Source organism: Lagenorhynchus albirostris, chromosome 11, assembly GCF_949774975.1.
Source record: "Lagenorhynchus albirostris chromosome 11, mLagAlb1.1, whole genome shotgun sequence".
Lineage (NCBI taxonomy): Eukaryota > Metazoa > Chordata > Mammalia > Artiodactyla > Delphinidae > Lagenorhynchus > Lagenorhynchus albirostris.
The window spans coordinates 85,405,668-85,423,115 of NC_083105.1; the positions used below are offsets into that span (position 1 = coordinate 85,405,668).

A 17,448-nucleotide genomic window follows, 5' to 3' on the forward strand; every position below is an offset into this window, starting at 1 on the left:
CAACAGCGAGAGGCCCGCGTACCGCAAAAAAAAAAAAAAAAAAAAAAAAACTACTTAGGGCCAAGAACTGTGTTTTAAGCCTCTTTTTATTTCCATCAAACCCCAGCTTAGAACATTAAGAATAATAAATGCTCAGCCAACAGTTTTTTATTTATTTATAAAAGGGGGAAAACAGCTACAGATTATTACTCATCATAAATAAAAACAATCAAAATATTTGTTCATCCTATTTTGTAATGAGTAAAGAGCCATCACTTTTTACTGTTGAGTTATAATCTAAAAGAAGGTAAGTATATGTTTGTGTGTCAAACCTTATTCATGTAATAATTCTCTACACACCAGAATCACTGTCATCGAAAAACCACTCTCTTCTTATTTCTCTTTTCTTACATGTTTTATTGCCATCTTATTTTCAGGGACTCCCGAAAGCCTCGCTGAGAAGGAGAGACAGCTCATGGGGATGATCAATCAGCTAACCAGTCTGCGAGAGCAGCTGCTGGCTGCCCATGATGAGCAGAAGAAACTGGCTGCATCTCAGATTGAGAAACAGCGCCAGCAAATGGAGCTGGCCAAGCAGCAGCAAGAACAGGTGAGTGAGAACTAGAGAACACAGTCAGATTCCTCAGGTATCATTCTGCCTGCAGCATATAGGTCACTCTTGGAGGCAAACAAAGATCAGTAAAAGCTTCTGCCCCCTGCCTTGCCTAAAGTAAATAAAAAGGAAAAACACCAAAGCGAGCAAAAAACTCATCTGAAAAAGCTTATTAACTATTTTAGTGGTACATAACTTGGAAGTGATTATAATCGAGGTGAAATTCATGAGCACAGTACCAAAAAGAACCGTGGAGAGTCAAGAGACCATTTCCAGTCAGGGACATTAGGAAAGATTTCATTCAACGTGTTTGGTGTGAACTTGGAAGGCTAGGTAGGATTCAACAAGTGAAGTCAATTTCCAATCATGGGGCAAGAGGTTTGGTTAGGAGGCTATTATGATCATCTAAATAAGGTGTGAGACTCTAAACCAGATAGGGTAATGACCATGGAGAAAGAGAAAGAAGGGATAAATAGGTGGAAGAATTATGGTCAGTTGAATTTTTTAAGTGGGCTAAAGAGAGAGGAAAAGCGTTGAGCCTGGGTAACAGGGAAGGTCAAGAGGAGGGCAGATTTGGAAAAGCAGGTGGTTTTATTATGCGGAATTAGAGCTGTCGTCAGGTTGTCCATCTGAAAGTATGTGAGAGAATAGAAATATCAATTAACAGCTTGGAAGAGAGGGCTGAGCCTCATTTCCTAGATTATCTACATAGAGATGGTAGTTTAAACCACTGGAGAAAGTCAGTTTCATTCATTTATTCAAAAAATAGTAATCAAGTGCTTCTTGTGTGCCAGGCACTGTGCTAACTACTGAAGTTACCTCAATTAACCAGAAAGACAAAGCCCCTAGTTTCTAGTGGAAAGAGAGACAATTAACAAAGGAAAAGAAAAATTACCAAAATAACTTCAGAGAGTGATAAGTGATTTGAAAAAGTGTCATGAGAGTAATTTAATAAATATTGATTAATATGACAAGTTTGGGTTTTGCCATCTTAGTTTGGGTGGTTGGATCTGCCAGTTAAGCTCAGATCTAAATGACCTATGAGAGGCAGCGGTATTAATATCTAGGGCCAAGGTGTTTCATGCAGAGGAATGACAGGTTTACAGGCCTTAAATGAGAGTAGTGGTGACATCATGAGAAAATGGAAAGGAATTAAGGGAAGAGAGATCTTTGGGAGATGCTGGCGTATAGCCGGTAGGGAGAGGAAAACGAACATATCCAGAAGCAAGAAGCTACTAGAAGTCATTTAGATTCTCATTGTCAGCCTTTAAGCATGGGGCTTCTCTGGAGCTTTAGTAGCAGAAGTCAGATAATAAGAATTGACATGTAGAAGAATGATGCATAGTGGGGAAATGGAGGTAATGCATAAGAAGTATTACTTAAAAGAGGCTTGGTAGTCATGGAAAGGAAAGACAGAAGGTGTCATAGGGTGAGCTTACATATAAAGATGGTACATCTTTTCTAGGACTAACTTAGTTTACTGTCCCATGTTCTGCGTTTAGTGCACTCACCGTCTTAAGTGGAGGAGGGCTGTTATTTAGTCAAGGGTACTTTTGTATCTACACAAATACTGCAAAACCTTCTAGACAGCTGTCAAAGTGTAAACTAGCAGAGTTGAAAGAGGTGGAGGAACATTCAGATTACATTTGAGGAGCCCTCCTTTCCTTCTGTTTACTTTTCTCTACTTGATGGTTCATCTCTGCTTGAAAGATGGTATTTTTATTTTTAATGAAATGTGTCACCATCTTCCTTAAGTATATATTTAGCCTGTTATTGGAGATGGCCCTTATTCCTCTTGCTCTACCCCTGTGATGAAACAGCTCAGAATGATTGCCCATGACAGTCTAGAAGAACACCACTCTTTTCTTGATCATAACCCTCGATACCTTCAGACATCTGAATTCAGAAGATCCTAGGAGCCTCTGAAACTGGAACTCAGATGGGGATATTTCTTTGTAGAGAAGCCATACTTCGATGGGCCTGAGGGCATGCTTGTCCTAAAAAATCTGAGCAATTACTAATGGAGAGCAAGGCTCCTTACTTTCTCTTTCACACTCTGGCCCATCCTCAAATATCATCAACAGATTCTAGAATTTTTTACTTACTCTGACATTCTCCCTAGAACTTCAGAAATCCTTAGGTTCTTCCAGAAATTCTCCACTGTATTGGAGCGTTGCCAGGCAATGCTGCCTATACAGCCTGAGAGAAGATCCCTCCTGAGAGCTACCGGTCAGGTTCCTGGAGCCCGTTCTGCTCTCCCAGATCCTCTCCGCCGTGCAGTGCTGGCTCACAGCATCACCACTCTGGTAGTCACTGATCTTTTCATCGGGACACAGGGATATTTCTGAAGGACACTTAGTATTTATTCCTTAAGATTCAGGTTAGGTTTCTCTCACCTTGAGAACTCCTTTACTGACCCTACTCCCAACACTCCCTAGTCAGTACACTGTGTCCCTACTCTGTGCTCCATTCCACATTCATCTTTTCAACAACTTTCTGTTGAGCACCAATTTGATGCCAGCTTCTGTTTTAGTTAATAGGTTACAGCAAGGAATAAAACAGACCAAAATACCTCATGTATTGAATTCTAGTTGGGAAGAGATAGACAATAAATAAGTAAAATATATGTTGAAAATGAAGCAGAAAAATAGGGATGAGGGTGCCAGGTAGAGAGATAGGCTCTTTTAAAATGACTGCTCAGGGCTTCCCTGGTGGCGCAGTAGTTAAGAATCCGCTTGCCAATGCAGGGGACACGGGTTCGAGCCCTGGTCCAGGAAGATCCCACATGCTGCGGAACAACTAAGCCTGTGTGCCACAACTTACTGAAGCCCGCATGCCTAGAGCCCATGCTCTGCAACAAGAGAAGCCACCGCAATGAGAAGCCCATGCACTGCAACAAAGGGTAGCCCCTGCTCGCCACAACTAGAGAAAGCCCAAGTGCAGCAATGAAGACCAAACGCAGCCAAAAAAAAAAAAAGAAGACTGCTCAGGGAAGGCCTCATTGATAGGGTAACAGCTGAGCAGAGACTTGTAGGAGGTGAGGGAGTGACCAATGCAGTTATCTAGGAAAAGAGTGTTCCAGATGGAGGGGAAAGCAAGTGCAAAGGCCCAGAGGCAGGAGTACCCTCAGGAAATAGGAGTACCCTTGGTGTGTTCAACAGACAGGAAAGTGGAGTGGCAAAGGGAAGAGAGAGAGATGACGTCAGAGAGATAGCAGGAGGCCAGCTCATACAGGGCCTTGCAGGCATCATATGGAAACTGGCTTTTACTCTGAGCGAGACAGAGGGTTTTGAAAAGAGGAATAACACAACACAACTTATATTTTAAAAGGATCTCTCTTGGTGCTGGTTTATAGTAGGCTGCAGGGAGCGAGGGCAGAGGCAGAAAGAGAAGATAGGACGCTATCACAGCAATCCAGGCAAGAGGCAGCAGTGACTTAGAACAGGAGGAAGTGTGGAGGGCTATGAGGTGGTTAGTTTCTTAATAAAATCTTAAGGCACTTATAAAAGGATTTAAATATCAGCTGAAATATTGATATGTGGGAGGAAAGAACTGGACTTAAGGAAGAGAGTGGTATTTCGTTTTCTACCTTTTCCTTTCCTTTTCTTCAAAGAGAGAAAAAGGAATTTCTTTAGGCTGTATTCCTAAGATAAAACAAAAGCATTAAAATAATTATAATTGTACCAGCGTACATAGGGGAAATAAAAAGTTCATTGTGCAGCCATGTAGATCCAACCTCATCATATAGGTTCTTTACTTTCATTCATAGTAATGGACTCTGCATAAATTTTTTCCTGAATTTTTTGCTTTCTGATACAGAGGTTAAGGGATATACTTTCCTAATGAAAACGATAGTGACCATAGCATTGAGAATAAGAATTAGAGCGTATTTGTAAGGCAGCTATAAGTTTCATGAGAAGTTACATTCTTGTGAGAAGGTTTCCTGCCCTATCTCATGAAGTGTTTAGAATTTCCTTCTTGTCTCTTCACTCACGCACTCTTCAAGTGTTCACTCTGTACTCTTTTTGCTTCAGGCTTTGCGCAAATGGTGAGAGCAAAATCTACGTGACCCCTAACTTCACCGTATTTATGAATTTCTACCTAGGAGACAGAAACCTGTTAATTAAAGCAAAAACAAAAATAAATATAACATCATAGCATGTGGTATAGTATCAAGTAGGTAGAGGATGTTATGAGAGTGAAAAACAGGGGGCAGTTGTGCTCGTCTGGCTTAACACTTAGGATGAACACACTGAGGGCTAATTCCTGAGTTTAGTTTTGAATCTGTGGAATTTGTAGTGCCTTTGAGAATGTTGTTGGATAAATGGGTCTAAAGCTTAAAGCAAAGATCCAGGCTAGAGAAACAAATTTGTGATCACTTGGCGTACGTGTGGATGTAGGTATAGAGGGAAAGGAATAGAGTCTAAAGTGAGCCTACAACATTGTGTGACGGGAGAGAGCCATTGACAGTAACTGAGAAGCATCAGACTCAGAGGTAGGAGCAAAACAGGGAAAATGTGATGTCATAGAAGCCAAGGGAGAAAGTTCAGGATCAAGGGAAAGCGCTTGAGTATTGAATTCTGATGAAAAGTCAAGGAGTGAGGACGAGAAAACACTTCAGAATTTAAAAAATTGGAAGTGACTGGTGACTTTATTAAGAATCCTGTTAGTAGAGACCAGAATTGAATGTGTTGAGGACTCGGCAGTCAGTTTGTGAGAGGCAGAAATGACAGTGTTTGCCAAGACACAAAAGCATACCAGAACCTCACTAAGGAATAGAGCATCTTACAGTACCTTGTCCTGCTCTGAACTCTTTGGCACACACCCTCCTGTTTGTGAAATATTCTCTTTCTTTTCCAAGGGCTGAACACGTCAGAGGTAGTACCTCCTTAACATACTGCCAGGAAGAGGGATTTTGGAAACTCCAGCATTTCACACTGGATTGGACCACTGTTGTTGTGTCTTAAGCTTCGTTTTCCAAAAGAAGCATAACTGTTCCTAAGTCTAAATATCTTGTCTGATCCTACTTAAGGATGAATTGCTGGTCCTGTAGGGGCGCAGGCACATCTATCTTCATAAGCTTAATCAGTGTCACATCAAACTTTGAGACACAGAACATTGGTGATTTCCCCCTGGGACTGTAATATACTCTTAAATTTTTCATGTGCCATTTCTCCGCAGATTGCAAGACAACAGCAGCAGCTTCTGCAGCAACAACACAAAATCAATTTGCTTCAGCAACAGATCCAGGTCAGAAATCATAATTTCATACGGACTTCCAATTAAGAAATAGATTTTGTTTCTCATTTTCAGGTGACCTGACTGAAATGAGCTCCAAAATAAAAGTTACTTTCAGCCTAATCATGACGTGTCACCCACGTGCCATGAGAATCTTGCACACGGTGGCTCTGTCACAGGCCCGACTGTGTCGCGATGTTTTAGGGGAGGCAAGCTGATGGTAATTTTTATCCTACACGGAAAGGAAATTATTGTAGAGAAATGTTTCATTTTCTCTATTCTTTAATGTTTAATATGTGCCTGGAAATGTTCTTAATGGGGGAGGTGCAGGGGAACCAAAGCAGAAAGGTTTTCAGTTAGACGTCGGTGGCAGGGAGAACTTTTTACAGTAGGCTCGAGAGCCACGTGTGATCAAGGTGGAAGTGAGGGAAGGTAACGATTTAGTGTTCGAGTCGAATTTCACCCTTCATACTGCGTGGAGAAACGAAGACTGAGGGCTCTATAACCTCCATATTTTTCTTCTGTGGAAATTTGCAATGATGAGAAGCAAAGCTGCCAGGGATAGCCTGTCTCTACCACTTGCTTGTGGCATGCGTTTTGCCAAAATTTGTTTCCTTTTCTGAAAATTCCCTTTCTGAAAGCACTCATTTCGTAGAGTATTTAGGAGGATTTAATAAAATCATGGATGTAGAGCTTTAGCATAGTGTCAAGGCACATAGTAAGTACTCAATACATACTTGCTATGACTAGCAAGAAGAGGAAACTAGTTCATGGAGCAATGACTCCAACCTTACAGGACATCATCCATCGGAAATCAACTGTTATATTTGCAGTCAGCTTATCTGGGGAGAAATTCATCATTCTCTTGAAGCTGTATCTTGAGAATCCAATATATTTTATTAAGTGTAAATATAAATGACAGAAGCAAACATGTCAAAATTATTTCATCCACATGTTTATCATGTTTAGACTTATTTGCCAAAAAAGTTTATCCCATTTTTTCTAACTGGGTCAGCTACACTTAATTTCTTTACTGTGGGTTATATAGCCCAGTCAAGGTTTACTCATTCTTATTCTACCTGAGATTTTAATGAGCACAGTTTCAGTGAGACAGAGAAACATCAGTGAAACGTTCCATCCAAGACTCCGTGCCTTCCTTAATTACGAACAGCATATTTCTAATGTGATATTATCTATCTGTCCATATCTGGAGTGTGGTTATTCATTCAATGGTTTAAAACTTTTTCGGGTTTCATGTTTAGCCTGAGCCTGCTGCCTTTGAATGTAATTTTAGTTGATGGTACGAGGTTATCTACACTTAAAATGTTTTTGATTATTGAAAACCAAAGATAATAGAATTATTATGGCAATTTCTCATTATAAATCAGATACAATTCCATAGTGAGTGGTGTGGTCCTTTGCAAGTCACTTCGTTTCACTGTGATTTGATGAGGGTACCAATGGTTTTAAGTGTTTATAATTTTTATGAGATTGAGATAATCTTTTGTTAAATAGAATTGCAAAAATGTATGTAAACCCCTTTTATAAATATGTAGAAGGCTCAATCAGCTGTGTTTTCTGACCATATAAATTGTGCAACACCTTCAGTACTTACTTGTTTTGCAATTATTCCACAGTTATGACCACTGCATTCGTAATGTGGATTTAAAGCTCTGTCATAATAACAAAATGTTGAAATTGGAGGATTTCTTGCTCCAGAGCATGGAGCATTGTACTTTATAAGGCAGAGCATTTTTTAAATGAAGTACCTTAAACTATTCTAGAAATGACATGACTATAGAAACTGTATTCCAGCGAGCTGGAGCCAAGTTTAATAACTTGCCCAAGATCACATGACTAGTTATAGGTAGAACCAGGATCAGAAGCAAAGTTTTCTGACTGTTAGTTGAAATTTTGCTGAGTATGAGAATTTTAAAAGCTTAGAATTTCTATTTGATCAAAATGTTATGCTGCTGACCTCCACTAGTTCACAGGGTAGACCAAAAAAAATCCAGTAGTCCCTAAAGGAAATAATGTCACACTGACAGTAATTTGGGGGAAACATTAAAAGATGCTGAGATACTATATCTGTGTATTTGTCCTCTTTTCTAGTGTTAGTACAGATAAATGATAACGACAGAGTCAAAACCCATCACGCTATTATTTTTAAAAAAAAGCCTGGGAATGTTTCAGGCAAAAAATAAATACCGAGCAAGAGTGACAGTCTGAAAGGAATTAATTTTCACAGCTTCTAGTATATTCATTAACTGAAATCATAGTTCTAAAGTATATTTTATAAATTGTTAATTTGGAGCTGTCTAACAAACACTTAATAGGTATGAAAATCACAATATATTTAAATTAGTCTATTGAGAGATATGGGAAGCACTGATGTAGGGACATATGTAGAAACAGAAGATTAAAAACATGGAAGAGATCCTTTTTGGTCCCCACATAAATCTTTAACCATATTTCCTTTATAGAATTTTTTCTCTCCCTTTTCTTCTTTCTACTTCCTCCTTTTCTTTGTCAGCATAGGACAAGGAGGGAGAAGATTAAAAATCAAATCTGCTATAGTAGAAGGCAAATTAAATGTATAACAAATATTATTATGAAATGAATTTTTGTCAATATGTAATCAATGCTCACATAAGAATTTACCATAGATTAAATTTTCTTTGATATCTGAAAATATATAGTGTATTTTGAATTTGATCTACTTTTTTTTCTTTCTTAAATATGGAGCCTTAAGACCTTGTAGAAAAAAACATACCACTTACGTTATTCATCCTGATTGCATTTTTTAGATGTTTTGTGCCATTGTTCCTTTGGACCTTAGAAAACAATGCATTCTAGTTCCTCTCTTGATATAATAGTGGACTGCAGTGTTACTAGTCCACAGTTAGGGCTACATTTAAAATTTTTCTTTCAGCTATAAATACACAAGACGTTAACTTGGTTCAGATATTGGGAAAGTTATGCAGTACGTTAGATGGTCTAAGCAGATCTGTGAGGTGGATTAGATTGATAGGTAAGAGAGCAGAATGAATTTTCACACTTGATAGCTGTGTTAAATGACAGGAGGGTGATGTCCCCTAACATTTTCCTCATTCTTTCCTCTCTTTAAAGGAGAGGTTAATTTAGTCATCTTTATTCCATTCGAAGTATATTTCATTCAAGTTTAAAAACATATGAACAAGTTTGTACGTGTGTGTATGAACAGACATTCACATATTCTAATGACCCAGGTTATTTAAAATTTCTCTTGACCTGTTAATTCTATTTTCTTTCAACTCCAGATGAAAAGAACGGTGGTAAGTTTTACTCTGCAGTTATTTGTTGAAAGAGAAAAAAGCCATAGGAATTGGCAAATTAGCCAGTTTATTTAATCACTTAGGGTCAATTCTTTATGAACTGTTCTTATCTCTTTAAAAAGCAACCTTGGCTCTAAAATTGCATGATTCTAATTGGGTTGAAAACTCAATCTACATTATTTCTTTATAAAGACTTTATAGAGTTATAGCCTTCTTCCAAGTTTATTCACATAACTCATGAGGATTGAAAGAAGAATTAAGAGAATTTTCTGTCATTCTTTACAAGATCATAAATCAGTTCATTCTACAAATAAAATCATGCATAATATCAGAAACATCCCATCTTCCCTCAAGAATTTGTCTCTTTCTTTATGAGACCCTTAATTTTAGGAACACTAAGCAGGTTTAGTCTTCCTTTTCTACTATTCAGCAATATTTTTCTTTAATGTTTTTGTTTATTGTCCTTAAAAAAAAAGAACATCTTTGCACTTTTACTTACTGTATCTAGCTAACTTTTAATGCACATTAATACGTAAGATGAAATTTGTAAATATTTCAGAGAAAAATACCCTTCTAGATTTTTTGAGGGTAATCTTTTTTTTTTCTTTTACTCTATCGCTTGTGCTATAGTGCCCATCTTCAGCAGTTTTATTTCCTGACTTCTTTATAATAAGTCAGCCTGTTTCTAATACTGTTAGATGGTTTATGTTTCCAGTAACAATCCTAGACGAGTGGTTCATCTTGACCTGATTCACTGTTACCAAAACCTTTTAAAGTAAATGAATGAGTGACCTCTATTCAGCGTCCATCATGGCAACAAACTGAATGTTCCTGAAGACTCAAGTTCTCTTTTTGTCTTGAAGCTTTGTATAGGACATGGTTTCTGTAGCTTTGGGTGTGTGTTTGGGGGGGCCAGGGGAAGCATGTCCTAGTTTTAAATTTCTTACCCTTTTTCAGTAATACTTAATGGAATTTAAAGTTCTTATTAGCATCTTAGAGGGTCAATCCAACAACATGCTCTAATATGAAATTGACTTAAATATTTTTAAGGGCGAATTTAAAGATATTGTACTTCTTTTCAAATGCATAATTTCATGATTCCCATACTGGAAGCTCAGTGTTTAAACTGTCATAAGAGATGCTACATATTTGTTGCATTCCCTCTTCTGATAAACTTTTCCAACTATTGTTCATTGTGTTCTCTTGGGGGCAAAGAATTGGTATTTAATAACCCCCTGTCATTGTTTCTGATTCATAAGGTAAGCACATGCAGGACTAATAGTAGCTTTGGGTCACTGATTCTGTCTGGAGCTAAGGATTGAGCAAAGGACAAATCTCTGTTCCTTTGTATTCTTAGTTGTGCAGTGTATATTCCATAGTATGTAGGAGAGAGCTTGATTCTTTAGGTGTTACAGGATTATGTTTAACTGTATGAAACTTAAGTGTATTCAATGGTTAAACAAAAAGATAGAGAGCAGGTTCTATGGATTTAGACATACTCATGTTCAGTTTCTGCATCTTTGTACCTCATCTGCTATGTGATCTTGAGAAAATTTCTCAGTCCTTCTGAGTTTCATTATTCCCATGTATTAAATGGGAATTATAGTACCTAAGTCACACCTGGTTAGTCTGAGGATTAAATGGCATCATCCCTGGCATGTAATGAGCACACAGTGGTAAAAGTTTTTGCCTAAGTCATTTGAAAAACTTTTTTCTGTTTTTCTGATGATGGACAATTTAATGAATATTTCCATAGAGGAGAATTTCTAGGAAAAAAAATATATAACCGGGGGCTTCCCTGGTGGCGCAGTGGTTGAGAGTCCGCCTGCCAATGCAGGGGACACGGGTTTGTGCCCCGGTCCGGGAAGATCCCACATGCCGCAGAGCAGCTGGGCCCGTGAGCCATGGCTGCTGAGCCTGCGCGTCCGGAGCCTGTGCTCCGCAATGGGAGAGGCCACAACAGTGAGAGGCCCGCGTACCGTAAAAAAAAAAAAAAAAAAAAAATATAACCTACATGGCAGTAGCCACTGAAAAGTGTAAGTTCACTCTTCCAAATTTATATGATTTTAGAACTACGGCAGATTTTTAGAAAGCCTTTATTTTGACCTATCTCTCATTTTGACATTTGTAAAGTGAAACCAAGTAAGGTTAGAAGATTTTCCCAAGGTCACATAAGTTGTTGCTTGTGGAACCATGGCTGGATTCCAAGTTCCCCAAGTCTTGGTCATTTTTATTTCACCAATATTCTGCCATTTAAGGCTTCATGGCCAAAGTTTTCAAATGAGTTTTCTTTCCCTGGGAACTTATTCCTGCGAAGTAAAAATACATCTTGACTTATATACAGTTGAATGATTACGTTGCAGTCATGGGCTCAACCAATTTGTGATAAAGGTTTCATTTTATTGGAGCCAAAGTTCTCTGAGCTCATTAAGAGTTTTGGTAATTCTTGATAAATTATTATGCAGAAGGAAATCCATTGAAATATTGCATTGGAAACATAATAACGTTAAAGGTGAAATAATAGTACCTGACTGACCTGCTGATTTATGATTTCTTTCTCTGAATGTGGTAAGTCGGAAGCATTTTACCCCCCTCAACAAGACCCCACACATATATATGAGCACAAAGAGATTGCAAAGTAACCTTGTCTCTTTAGGAAACTGGAAATGCCAAGAATAAACACCATATAATTAAGGTAGCATTTCAACCTAAGAAGGAAATGCATTAACTCCTTGAGCTCCGACTAATGTTTTTCTGTATGAAATACAATATACCACCACTGGGAGGATATAGTTCTTGACATTCAGATAGATTATTAGAGGAGAAGATATGGAGATACAAAGTACCAGCTTTCGAAATGACTTTCCTCTCTTCCTTGTACTTTCTGGAAGGAGAACTTCCTGTTGAGAAGATGGGTGTCCTCTCCTAAAAGAGCAGTGATGATAACTGCAGGTCTGTCCTTTTACTCAGAGGGAGCCACTTTAAAATCCTTTAAGCGTTGTTTTTTTTTTACGTACGTCTCCTGGTGATTACCTAATGATAGAATTTGAGTCATTCATATGATTTCTCTGTCTGGACAAACTTGCTTTTGTAGATAGAGATACAGATAGATTGATATGCATATATATTTTTAAATTTGTATTGATATAACACATACCTGATGGCTAAAAGAGTACAAGAGGATAATGAAAGCAACCATCCGAGCCCAGTCCTCTGTACTGTGCCCAATCTTTTCACTCAGAAAAGATTTCCTTAAAATCTGTTTTTCTTTAATAGCCTTCTAGTATTTATTATACTTCTGTATATCAAATATTATTATAGTGCCGTTTCTGACTTATCAACTTTAAATATCATTAACTTGGAAACTGGAAACTTAGTTCTGGTATTGCCAGTCCAGCACCCTCCCCTATACCCCTCCCTCACCTGTAATATAATGACATAAGTCATTTAAGTCCTTCCAATAGATATTCTTAAACTTTAAATAGTTAACTTACACCTCTTTTCTCAATCAACTATAAATAGTGTCTCTTAACACTTGCCGTGTCGGATGAGGATGACATCTCTCTTCTGTCACACACAGCTGCCAATTTCTGTTATCTGTGTGTTTACTCTAAATATATATAATACATGTGTGTATATATGTATGTGTATATATACACATACACACATAGCTGTTGTGCTTTACCTGTTGGTTAATCCTAAAAACTGAAAATCAGTAGATGATTTTTAGGTTACAGTATGTCTATATATTTTTCCTGCATAGTCTAAATAAGGTGCTCCGTATTTCATTTCTGTGTAGGTTTGAGCTTTCCAACTGACTTTTCATTAGTCTTTCTTCCTTATATTAGTTGCGTTATTATCTCCGTAAATTCTCAAGAATAAACCAGATCTCCACAATCCGACCTTCCTTGACACCTTCTCCCTAGTCCTCTGTTCTTCTGCTTTCATTTGGTTTAGTTAGTCCTGCCGACATTCTAGGATGTCCCTTTATGGTTCTCCAGGGTCGAGAGAATCACTAGGTCCTATATTATCCTCCTTGCTTTATCTCCTTGTTTTGCTCCAGAATCACATCAAGAAACTTCCTAGAAAAAAAAGGAGGGGCTCCTTTTTACCCCTCTACTTGATTGATAATTTGGCTGCAAATAAAATTGTAAGTTGGAAGTCATTTCCCTTCTATTTCAAATCCATCGATTCATCATCTTCTCGCATCTGTGAGAAATATGATGTTGATCTGATGTTTTTGTTGGTGTGCCCAATATTTTTGCTTTCTGAAGGCTTTTAGTATCTTCTGTTTACTGCGGCATTTCACAATAAATGAAAAGTATCAGCATATATTCTGATATTTTTCATTTATTATTTTGTAAGCACCATGAATCTTTTGTTCTAAAGTTATGTTCTTTTGCTCTGGAAAATTATCTTGTCTTTTTTTTCTTGACCATTTTATCCTTTATTTTTCAGTTCTTTCTGGATCTCCTATTAGGCAGACATTGTATTTTCTGGGTTAGTAACTATGTTTCCTAATGTTCATATTTTTTGTTTCTGTTTCTTGGTTCTTATTTTTAGGGGATTGCCTAAACTTTTATCTCCTAAATTTTTTAATTGGATCTTTGAGAAATTACCTTTTTAATTTCCATGAGCAACTTCTTTTCTCTAATTCTTTTTTCAGGTTATCCTATTGTTTAATGGATCATTTCTCCTTGAATATCTCAGGGTATACATGTTTGAGGGTGTTACCAAAAAAATTAAATTCTCACTTCCTTAAATTATCTTTTCTCTCATTTTCACCTCCTTGTTTATCTTGATGTTACTCTTTCAGCTTGAAGTTCTACTGGAATTAGAAAATGATTGGTTACCCATCCAGATTTAAGAATGAGATAAGAACAAGTAGACTGGGAGCTCTGACTATGAATGACACTTATCAACAGGTGGGCACTGCTTTAGCGAGAACAGGAAGCTGGCCATACATAACATGAATCCTGTATATGGGTACAGAAAGGTCTTTGTTCTGGGATTCCAATGATCATGCGCTAGCTATCGTAAATTTCCTTAGACTATTCAGTTTCTGTTGAAGTGGGTGTGATGTAGCTGGGGGAGAAGACGAGAGCCACTTTCAAATAATACTACTGTTTTCAACCCAGGTCTTAAACTCCTGTTCTCTCTCATATCTAGTATTCCAAGTCCTAAGACTTTCTGGTGATTCTGAGTAAAAATTAAGCCCTGTTTTCACTTAACCCCCTGCGTGTATACTCTAGTCTGTTTCACCCACTTTCATCAGCTAACACTCTACAGTTGCTTTTCATCTTCCAGAACTTTGGTCATATTTCTTGCCTGTGCATGCCTTTTATTCTTAATTATCTTATGTGACATAGGCTTATAAATTATTTGTTTTTATTGTTTTAATGATGTCTCCAGAAAGAACTGAGATATATGCACATGGTCAGTCTATCTTGGAAATGGAAATCAGAACATCATTTAAAAAAAATTCTTTCTTTTTAAATAGGAGAAAATATTCAGAACAGTAAACAGTATCTGGGAACAAAGGAGTCCTCATAAAGATGATGAAAGGTGAAGGTGAAGCTCGAAGCTCCAAAACCAAAATATGCAGTTCTAAGATCTGTATAACATAGAATATATTTTTTAGTTTCTCTGGTGGGAAAATAGTGGGGACAAGGGACATAGATATGGAGAATTTCACCATCGTTTTCCCCTTTTTGTTAAATTTGTCAAACAGTATGAGTTTATATATAATTTTAGACAATGACCTTGATATTTTAAACTTTTTAGTATCATTATTGAGACCCTAGTTGAAATAACAGCTATAGTTGATGATTCTGTTGAAGTGACGTTCACAACAGTTTTTGGAAGCTGTAATCCTGGTTCTGTAATTCATTCATCCTGACTTGGGCTCCTCAGTGAAGACATAAACAATGCATTTCAAGGAAGGAGGTCATTTCCTTTTCCTCATTTTTTTATGTGGAATCTCAGTCTTTCATGTTGTTTTCCTTTTTCTGTCATCCAGTTTCTGTGCCGTTTCTGTGTTTTTTCTTTCTCCAATCTTTGCAGTATGAGTTTTGAAGTGAACCCTGGTTTCATTTAATCCAGTGTGGTCATTATGGAATCACTGAGACTGGCCCGGAAAGCAGACCGAGAGCAGCATTTCCCATGGCTTTGCCACCTTTACTAAACATCATTACCTGTGGAAAAAGCTGAACGTTGTTCTTCACTGAGGCTCTACAGTTCATATCTTACCAGTTAACAAAGCAGAATCCATCAGTGCTTAGATGAAACCTGGGAATGTAATTATCAAATAGTGGGAAACAAAACAAAGCAAGTTATCAATAACAGGTTTGGAGAATATAGGTCAAAAGTCAATATGTTGGCCTAAATGAACTTCTTTTATTTCACCTTAATTTATACAGTTAGTGTGGTAAATAAATGTGGTAGCAGGAAGTGCTCACAGAGTCTTTAGAAAGAATTTCTATCTCCTATCTTTGAAGAGAGTTGACAAATAGGTAGAAAATTAGATGCCAGTGAAATTAACAGTGTTAACATAAAATGAATTAATTCTACAAAGAGTAATTATATCATGAGTCAAGACATACATTCCAGACGTCCCTAGCACATGGCAAATTTCCTTCGAAGAGCTCTCTAGCCAGAGTACTAATTTCTACTCAAGAGTTGGTAAATTTTTATGTAATTTACAGGCAACAAGAAACTGATTGACTTTTTACTCTGTGTGTGCGTGTTTATTCGGCTGTTTTCTTCAGAAAAGAAAGATTAACAGTTAAAAAACATGAGAAAGGAGAGGTAAATAGAACACAGGATACCTTTATGATACCAGAATGGTCCCCAGTTTTCCCTTGAAGCAGAAACAAAAGGAAAACTGAAGATGTTTCTTTTTCAGTGAATATTCTAGAAGTGCTTAATTCTCAGTCTTTATTATACTGGAGCTCACAGCGGCATTCAATAAAGTTGACCACTCCCACTTTCTTGTAACACTCTTTGGTTGGCCTCCAAAAGACCACAGTCTGCTTTTCTTCCCCATTCTCAGTCTCATTTGGTAGGTTCTTTCCTGTCCTTAAAAAGCTAACTTGTGTTTATTTTCCATCCTCTGACTTCTTTATCTCCACTTATTTCCTAAATGATCCCATCTAAAGTCTTTGTGTACCATCCTATGGATAATACTCCAGAATTTATCTTGAGAGCCTCTGTCTCTCACCTGGACCTCAGAGTCTAATACCCAGCTGTCTACTCAGCCTGTTTAAATGCATAACTAATATGCACCTCAAATTTCACATTTTCCAAACAGAACCTGTGATCATCTCCCCCAAACTCATTCTTTCCTGATTTATCCATCTGTGAATATGATACCACTTGCCTAGTTACTGTTGCCAAAGACCTAGGAGCTGTCTTTGTATCCTCTCACTCCCTTATGTCTCACAACTAATCCATCGGAATTGGCTTTTATCCTCAAAGTCTATCAGTTGAGCAACTTCTCCCATGATCACTCTAGTCTATGTCACCATCACTTCTCACCTAGCCTGATGTTATAGGCTCCCTAACCAAATGGGTCATCCTACTTCCTCTGTTGACCTGCTAACTAGGTTTTTCACGTGGCTGCTAGAGTAATCTTTTAAATTTAATTGTGCTGTAACCATACTCAAAATCATGTCATTTAAAATGAATTCACTCTTCTTACCTCAGTCTGTTGGGCTATACTTGATTACATCAACCTCTAACTTTCTCCCTCATTCCTTCCACGCTAGAAACCCATCTTTTCTGGTTGCCAAGAATATGCCGACAATGTTCTAGCATCAGAGCATTTGTACTTGTCATTCTTGTGGCCTGGAATGCTTTCTTCACCTCCTCCCATACCTCAGAGCCTCACTTCAGCCAGCCATCTCTTCCAGTGCCGTCCTCCTCAGGGAGGCCGTCTCTGAGAGCCGGAGGCGCTCCTGCCTCCTCCAGCTGCCTCTGAGCTCTTTTCCTGCAGACTTGTCTTACAGCACTCTCACCCCTTGTATTTATTTAGTTCTTGCTGTACCCTTGCGACCACAAATACACACCTAGCAACAAGTCTATGGGGGTCAAGGATTTTATCTGTCTTGATCACTGCTGTATCCAAAGAACCTGTAAATCTTCTTGACATATGATGAGAACTCAGAAATATTTACTCAATGTATGACTGTATGAATGAAGTGAGGGCGCATTATCCAGTGTGTAGTGGATGTAAAAATAAGTAAGACAGTAATTTTCTCAAGAGATTAAAATAGATGCTATGGGAGCCATCGAAAATAGACAACC

The 17,448-nt window shown here is 37.8% G+C and overlaps 1 protein-coding gene across 1 annotated transcript in view; it reads left to right on the plus strand.

Annotated features, from left to right (window-relative positions):
* The window catches only part of SOX5 (SRY-box transcription factor 5), a 963,387-nt gene that overhangs the window by 762,407 nt on the left and 183,532 nt on the right, over nucleotides 1–17,448 (plus strand). The window contains exons 9-10 of the mRNA XM_060165318.1: nucleotides 417–589; nucleotides 5,774–5,842. Of these exons, the coding sequence (XP_060021301.1) occupies nucleotides 417–589; nucleotides 5,774–5,842 (242 nt within the window). The remainder of the gene's footprint in view (nucleotides 1–416; nucleotides 590–5,773; nucleotides 5,843–17,448) is intronic.